An 8,855-nucleotide genomic window follows, 5' to 3' on the forward strand; every position below is an offset into this window, starting at 1 on the left:
ATTACACATTTAAACCCGAAGAAACACTAAATAGACAAAATAAAGCAAATCACACAACTTCACTCCTCGCGTTCCCGCCAAAAGTCCCTAATCTAGAGTATAGTGTATATAATCTAGAGTATAATATCATAGATTATACACTTAATATTTGAGAGTATTGATCCATCAAAGACTGTACTTGTACATTAACTACATTATGTACATTTTGTTGTAATTGTTACATTTGTTACTCAAAGAATTTGCAAATTTGTACCTACTTAGATGTTTAAAATGTAAATTCTGCATTGTATTTTACAATTTACTAGCAGTTACAAGTGGGTGGTCATCCAAATCAATAACTACAACTGGCTAAAATTTACGAAAAATACATAATGGATGAAGAACTTTCAATATATTCCTTACCAGCAGAAGTAATTTCTATAATACTGAAAAATAATAATTGCCAAGAAATACTCAATTTTAGTTCCACTTGCAAACATTTTAATGAATTAGTAAACACTGACCAACAGTTGTGGAAAGAAAAATTGAAAGAACTGTAAGTTTTTGTATTGATCTCATCAGTCTACCACCTGATTACTTGTTGGGGATGAATGCTTGAAAGCGATGAGTTAATTGATAAACGTTTAATATTTGTAACAATTGTACATTACTACAAATCTACAGTAATGTTAAAGCTAAATTATGAAGATTTAGTAAGTTCATTTCATAATATTGTTATGAAGTTAGCACAATAAAATGCAATTCCTGTAGCTTGACTTTAGATAGTAATTTTACTGAGAACTTGAAAGCAGAACAATGCTGATGAACTAATCATCACTTACTGGTTCTTAATTTGTTTCGAGTATTTCTTAATATGTATGATACTCAATGTTTAGCACTAGTGCACTCACATTTTGTGATGTGACAATGCTGGGGTTTTAAATCTTACAATCAGGTATCATACCGAAATATGTATTTGATAAATTTTCATTAATATTTGAATGATGAAGGAATAACATTGTGAAATTAATTTTATATAATAATGACCTTAATAACAATTTATCATTAAGAAGCTGTCTACCAATCTTGGCTTAAAATATGCTGTTAATTGTTTTTATTCAGAATACCTGATGCAGCTTTTGTTGTAGTAGAGTCAGATTGTCATGATGGTGACTGGTTGGAAGAGATCAAAGGTTTCTACTATATAAAAAATTATGTTTTTTCTGAATTGAAAACAATGTCACAACACATTATTGGTAAGAAATTGGTCTAGTTATGGTAGGCAACTCTCTGTAATAGCATGTGCTATACATATTTTTCATAAGAGAAAATTAGTACTTTTGTTTAAGGATAAGGACCTGAGAGATTTATGTTATAAGTCTATTTTATGAGGGAGTGACCCTTTGGCACCTCAAAGAGCCGATCCAGTAGTAGATTCATTCGTGAAGCAGCTGCTCTTGAGTTGTTAGGTGTCCTCTGGAGGCCCTCGGGCAGCTGTTAGCAAATCTTACGCCTCCTGGCTGAGCCTTGCCCACCTGTCCTGGTGAAACTGGAGAGGCCTCTGGGCCACCGGTAATATCTCAAACATAGAAAAAACCTCAAAGATTTTGCCTGAGCTCTCAAACATTAATGCTGATAAAATATATTTATTGATGTCTAGTTCTGAATTGTTTTTACAATAATTCTAACCAAATATAACTAATCACTATTTTGTATCAAAAACATAAAGAAGTTTACAGCTTATAACAAAGAACAAGTAGCATATTCCAGAAGTCACATTTTACATTATGTAAAGTTTTATTTATGACAAGTACTCAAACAAAATTACATGCTTAATTTTTTTTTCTTATTTGGGTGGACAAGCTCACAGCCCACCTGGTGTTAAGTGTTGGTGGTGGTACTGAAGCCCATAGACATCTACAACGGTAATGCCGCCACCCACCTTGAGATATGAGGTCTCCGTATAGTTAGTTAGAAATAGGAAGGGTGATGATACTTACCCATGCGAACTCATAAGAAGTCATACCACCAGTAATAAAATGATAATGATTTTCAGCAAACGGGATGATTTAACAAAGCAGGATGTCAGAGATTTCTTTAATGTTGCAATTTCAACTAAAATGAGTCTGGCCTATGCTATCAACATTCTTCAAGATTTTATAAAAATAACTAGTGAACTGGCAGATGCATATGCATGCAAAAAGTAAGTTAAATATTTTACATATATTAACAATATGTATGTATAATAAAACCCTAGTACCCCAGAACATAGGCCAAACATTTTTAGTATTATTTTCTGTAATATTCATGTATAGGTCAAATCTGTTTGCTGGTTCGTGTACATCTCTGCTATTACCAAATGGATTCAAATGTTGCTTTCACAGCACAGATTACTTAAGAGCAGAAAATAGATACACAAAATCTGATATCCTGGTTTAAGGTTTTTTTCTTTCTTTTATATTGTTAGACATCACGAGCTACATGGGAAATAATAAGATTGATACGAAAAAAACTTTGTTATATTTTTACATACATACTACTGAACCGATTTGACAAAAATCAGTATGAAAACTGTATCAACCCTACCCAAACCTACCCAAGAATATAGCTACCTTTTAACCCACTGATAAGCACAGGACTCTCCCCACGTTCTATAAAGTGTAGTCCCCATGAGGCAGTGTATTATACTAGCATAATAATAATTTAAATGTTACCCTTCTAACAATTAAACAATTGCCAAAATAGTGTTCATACTGTCACATTTACATTGTTGATACAGCGTGCAACAATAAAATTGACAATGACCACCCTGAATTAAGAACCTATAAAATACAAATCTTTCTTTTCAGACCATTTACTTTGACTGAAATGCATTATGCCAGAATTTTGCTTCGCCATTTAATACATCCGTTCATAACTTCTAAATGGGTGCAGCTAGAAAAAAAAGATCAATTAGATCCAGAATTTGTTCTAAACTTTTCGTCCAGTGGGTTGATATTGATAAAATGCATTCTGATGAAGATTTCGCAGAGAAGGTAGACTTCTATATTGTTACATTTTAAGTATAGATTTTGTGACTTATGTGGATAATATATTTTAAGTTCTTGAAAAAAGTCTGGATGAAAAGCCCTATGTCCAAATACAGGCCACACCATCATAATGATTTTGCAAATTTACGCTTGTATTCTATGTAAATATATTATAGTAAAACCAGACGTGAAGTAGAAATATATTAATTGTCTATTTCAAACAACAGATTCAAGCGCTCGTTGATAAAGTTGAAGCTATTCTGTCGGATAAGAAATATTCAAAATCTGATTCAACAGAATGGAAGACTCTAACTGCCAAAGAAAATGTTCGCAAGGTCTCCTTACTGAGCGACAAATACTGTCTGCTGTGTCTTACGTCATCTATGGACAGAAATGTATACAAGTTTCCGCGACTGCTAATTTGGACACATTGGATATCACTAAGGTACATATTCAGACTTCTATTTGTAAGTTCTGATTTCTGATTTCATTTAATATTCTACTGGGTGTTACGGGAAGAGGATATCAAGCCGAAACAGTGTAGTTAACATTACTGTTGTATACAGTTGAAGAAGAACCTCCACAATTTACAACAAATTATAAGACAAGTTAACAGACTGAATATCCAATTGTCTTAAATGTCACTATTATTGTAACGACAAAGTTCATTATAATTTATTTATTATTACGTTGATGGGAGAAGTAACTGACGACCCATCTGGTTAGTAGACCCTATAGACATCTACCCTGAGCCATGAGGGTGAAGTCTCAATTATATTGTATAACAACTATCCCCCCTTTTACGACACTCACGGGAAGACATGAGATAGTGCTTGCAGACTGACAACACAAAACCAAATAGGATCACTGGTGCTATTTTCAATAAAGCCCACGCACAGCGACTGCGGCTGGTCACCCCAAAATCCTATTCTAAGATTATAATTATGAACTCTTATTTACTTCTTCTATATTGGTTAAAGAGAAACCCACTCACCCTTTTAAAGTCGTCGTGGCCTAAAGGATAAGACTCTAGTGCATTCGTATCTAGCGATGTACAGGTGTTCGAATCCCGCAGACGGGTACCAATTTTTTTATGAAACGCGTACTTGACAATCGTTCACGATTGACTTCCGCGGTGACATCACTATGAGTCTCTTCAGGTTGTCAGGTTTTCTTGAAATAGGACCAAAATATTGGAACACTGTATAGGCATATAGTGGAAAGCCTCTGATCAACCTTTAGCTCGTTGAGAATGGAAGCGTTCGTCCGGAAGGCCGTCCAAGTCTATATAATTATCTAAAATAGCTACCACAATGCCTACGCTATCGAGTCGAATGAGTGTTCCAATGATTCAACTTTTTGGCCAAAAACGTCAAAAATCTTGGAATAATTTGTTCATTGCATTCAAGTGCTCATTAATCCGAAGCTAATATGCCAAATTAATTTTTTGTTTATTTTTTTCTTTGAATCAATCATTTCAATTAAACTGAGAATATAAAGAAAATTTGACATGAAATAAATACTTTCTGTATCCACTATAAAATACCTTTATACGTTTAATAAATATTTGCAGATCTTACGAAATAAACGCGGTAGCGTTTTAGCCGTGGCGTGCATCTATCACGCAGTAGCGAAGCGCTGCGGCGTCGCTTGCGACGTGGTGGCGTTTCCGAATCACTTCTTCCTGGAGTGGCGCGACACTGACGGACAAGAATATAAAGTGGACCTCGAAAACGGAGAATTAAAGTCCAAGAGGCGCTGCCCGTTTTCAGCAAGTCCAACGAACCAGAAAAATATACGCAGATACTGTCCAGAGAAGTTGTTGCAGCAAATACTCTCTTCGTATCTCAATTCAATGGGAGTACACGATAACTGGTGCGTTTGGATTGTATAACTGAAATTAATTAATTAAATTATTTATTTGTTTAGGAAATTACTAAGTCTATTGTGTATTATTTAGGTGTATATCTTTATTGTTTGAATTATCGTCATAATTATTTCAGCCATCGGATGTATACTCCTCAACATCGACTTCCCCCTTAGATTTCCGAAGCGACAGGTCGGAGGAGTCTGTGTCCGATTTATTGCTAAGACTTTTATCAAGGCGTCAGAGCTCCGCGCTTGTCCCACACTGCTCTTGCCGATTTATTACTTATTGTACTAGAATGTTTCTGCGCCAAAAGACCTCACTTGTGTGCGCTATGCTGTCACTTCAACTGCCCAGTCCTGCGGGCTATGTCGGTGACTAAGTTCTTCTACTTAACTTACCATTTTTTTTATTAAATAATATGACATAAGTAAGTAAGCATACCGCTAAAACTCGTGTGACGGTATTATTGTCAGTCCTCTGGCTTAGAGGCTACAAGTCATTATAGACTAATGATAAAGCACGCTGATTTCTTTTTTAAACACGTATATAAATACTAGTACGTATTTAGGAACTTGACCTGTTATCAAATAATATTTTTGTAAATCATACCCGTTTTGCATACAAATATTTCCAAATAAAAATTGTATTTCCTAAAATAATCTTTCCGCTACTACTTAATTTTTTTATTATTATATAATAATAATAAAAAAGTCGGTTCAATACAATTATTCGACAAAATCTTATTCACAATTTAAAAAGAATTGTATTTTAATATTTAAGAATCGGATTCAGTTTTAACATAGTGATCGTTTTGCAGGACCACACAGAACAGTCTGCGTCTAGTGGACCTGCTCAACCCGTCCCAGAACCTCGACAACGTGAACCAGAGTCACTTAAGTTACTTGCGCAATGAAGTTGACTTAGTAAATTATCCTGAACTAAGCTACAATGCCGTAAGTAAACAATTTGTTCATTTCGTTTTGACATATTATTATTATACTTCTAGAATCTTCTAGATTAACCTTTAAATCTCGTTACAGCTTCACAGTTCTCACGCGCGATTATTATCGTCCCTGTCGTATTTGGCTAATACCATCCACATAACGGCCTCCGATAGATATGTAAGTACATGTCGATTTAATATTAATAATGATTTTTTATTATATTGTATTTTTTTTATTTACCTACCTATTCTCTGGTAGCCTGAGTGGTTATTTAAGCTACGCCCAAACGGGTTGATGATTATATCATTACATACTCATCAAAACAACATATTTTACAAACTGTTTAGTTTCCGCAATGTAATAAAAGTTGGTTTTATTTTTTTGTTCTTATTGTAGAGATGGGTGAAGAACGAACTCACGGTCGATCTGGTGTAAAGTACATAGTTCTAGGGGCCACACGCATCACTACACTAATACCTAGTCCACCTTGAAACATTGTTATATGGCTGCCCCCACCCTTCTAAACCGGAACGCGTTATCGCTTTTCAGTAGAAATAACCAGAATGCTTGTACCAGTTGTACCAAACAAGGTTTCTGTGTAAATCATCCTTTAAAATATTGCTTTCTTCACCCTGATTCACATTTAAAAACTAGTACAACTATGTTATTTTTCTAGATGTTTCCTCATGTGGTTATTAAGAAACGAAACAGTTACATTAAATATGCAGTTGGTATGATATGCGCTCATAAGAAACATAAATATACGGGAATTATCCGCGGCTGGGATCTCATTTGGGCGGCAGACTGGAAAGAGCACGGCGAGGCCCTGAACAGATTAGAATTTGGACACAATCAGCCATTCTACTATCTCATCATTGCTAATCAATCCAGCAGATATGTGGCGCAAGGTAATAATTATATAAAAGTTTATATGTTTATGCATTCCTTATAATCAATGCGTTCCCAAAAATTTCCAAAAAATCTCGGTACCGTAAGTGTTCATTGTCTGATCGAGTAAACGAGTTCTAGCGGTAACATCTAAAACGTACTACTGTAGAACGAGGATAGACATTTGTCTGCTAGCATCTTTTTTTTTTATTACTTAGATGGGTGGACGAGCTCACAGCCCACCTGGAGTTGTTGTTACTGGAGCCCATAGACATCCACAACGTAAATGCGCCACCCACCTTGTGATATAAGTTCTAAGATCTCAGTATAGTTACAACGGCTGCCCTACCCTTCAAACCGAAACGCATTACTGCTTCACGGCAGAAATAGGCAGGGTGGTGGTACCCACCCGCGCGGACTCACAAGAGGTCCTACACTAGTAAAGAAAGTAAGTAACCTAGACCCTTCAGTCTACTCGTGATCACAGCACACAAATATCGGGAACTTAAGTTAAATTCACAGTAACTCGTTAAATAATAATCCAATAAAATTTATATACCACTAGCGACCCGCCCCCACTTCGCTTCGGAAACTGTAATTTATTATTAGTTTCTCCACTATTTAATGGATGTTATTATACATATAAGCCTTCCTCTTCAATCACTCTATCTATTAAAAGAACCGCATCAAAATCCGTTGCGTAGTTTTAAAGATTTACGCATACATAGGGATAAAGCGACTTTGTTTTATACTATGTAGTGATATATGAAATTTATAATGAAAATCTCCGCGAAGGTTTAAAGCAATAATATATTTTTAGAAAACCTCTCGGCGTTGACTGTTCCGCCTCGGATGCCGCATTTAGAAGATTTGATCGCGCGAGAGTTCACACATTTCAATGGTTACGCTTACGAACCGAACGACGAGAAACGAATGGAGTATCCAGACGATATGCACATTAGCAATATGTTTCGGAGTTGCGTTGAAGTTAGATACGGAGAGCCGAATCAGGACAAGAAGAAACTTGTTCAATATTAATCTTTATATTATCACTGGATATTATACCCAACCTATATAATATATACAATATTCAATACAATTTACTGAAATATATTTGAGTTTAATATAGCAATGTTACATATTGAAAATTATTTTAACTCTTCGGGCCGCTATTATGATACTTTGAAAAGATAAAACATATTACGCCTAACCGAAAACACAAGTGGTGGTAGGACCTTGTCCGACTGGCTGGCGACCATCCTCTAACTAGAACCCGCCGCCAAATGGCCTGTGTTCCGGCGTGTGGGTTAGAAAGCCAGCTCTACTCCTATCCTTTCCTTCTCCTTGTTGGGGGTAAGTCTTGGTGATACTTGAAAAATGCGGGGCAAACGTGCTCGCGAGCCCGCGGGACGTAATTTGCTGACGGACGTTTTTTATTTATTGCCCAGTTAGGCAGATAAGCATACGGCCCACCTGATGGTGAGTGGTTACCGTCGCTCATGGACGTCAGCAATGCCAGGAACAGAGCCAAGCGGCTGCCTACCGTATAGGGAGACCTAGTGAAACGGTATCCGCCGCCGCCCGCCGGTCAGTTGGGGACCTGAACCGGGTGTCACTACTTAACTCCGCCCCGGGAAGCTGTCCCACCAACCGGTGTAAAAAACGGTCGTGCGGCCGTCGTGCCGGAGTCGGAGACCGGAGTGGACCGGACTGGGAGCCCTTCCATCCCCTGTATTTCTTTTAAAAAGCAGGGAATACGTAAATGTTTATATCTATGGACTCCAGTAAACTCCTAACACTTGGTGGGCCCTCAGCTCGTTATAAGAATAATTCAAAACCATTCAAAGATATCCAGTATTATAGAATGTTTCCTGGAACGAAATTTTAACAGGGTGTCCTTACAAATTTTGTAAATCAGAATGTTAATTCCATGAAATTATCTAGAGTGAAAAATTCATAAATAGTGTTAATATCATAATTCATCGAAGTTTATTAGAAGTTTAGTAACCATTCTATCTCCCCAAACAAAGTCATTAGTTTTTTCCCCCTACCTATTCGCTGGTAGCCCAGGGAAATATTCCAGCTACAGGCGGACGGGTAGGTGAGCTCACGGACTCAATCTAAGAGAATCTATCTCCCCAAACA

General features: G+C 36.5%; 1 protein-coding gene across 1 annotated transcript; it reads left to right on the forward strand.

The window, feature by feature from the left end:
* Positions 1 to 162: 162 nt before the first annotated feature.
* On the forward strand, positions 163 to 7,821 carry LOC114251562 (F-box only protein 21). The gene is given in 13 exon segments (XM_089730549.1): positions 163 to 535; positions 1,102 to 1,220; positions 1,223 to 1,235; positions 2,036 to 2,182; positions 2,829 to 2,953; positions 2,956 to 3,014; positions 3,236 to 3,320; positions 3,323 to 3,453; positions 4,582 to 4,883; positions 5,696 to 5,831; positions 5,919 to 5,999; positions 6,499 to 6,730; positions 7,531 to 7,821. Coding segments are annotated over 13 exon segments (1,812 nt in total). The 5' UTR covers positions 163 to 371; the 3' UTR covers positions 7,749 to 7,821.
* Positions 7,822 to 8,855: the final 1,034 nt, after the last annotated feature.

This window comes from Bombyx mandarina, chromosome 10 (genome assembly GCF_030267445.1).
Source record: "Bombyx mandarina strain Sakado chromosome 10, ASM3026744v2".
NCBI lineage: Eukaryota > Metazoa > Arthropoda > Insecta > Lepidoptera > Bombycidae > Bombyx > Bombyx mandarina.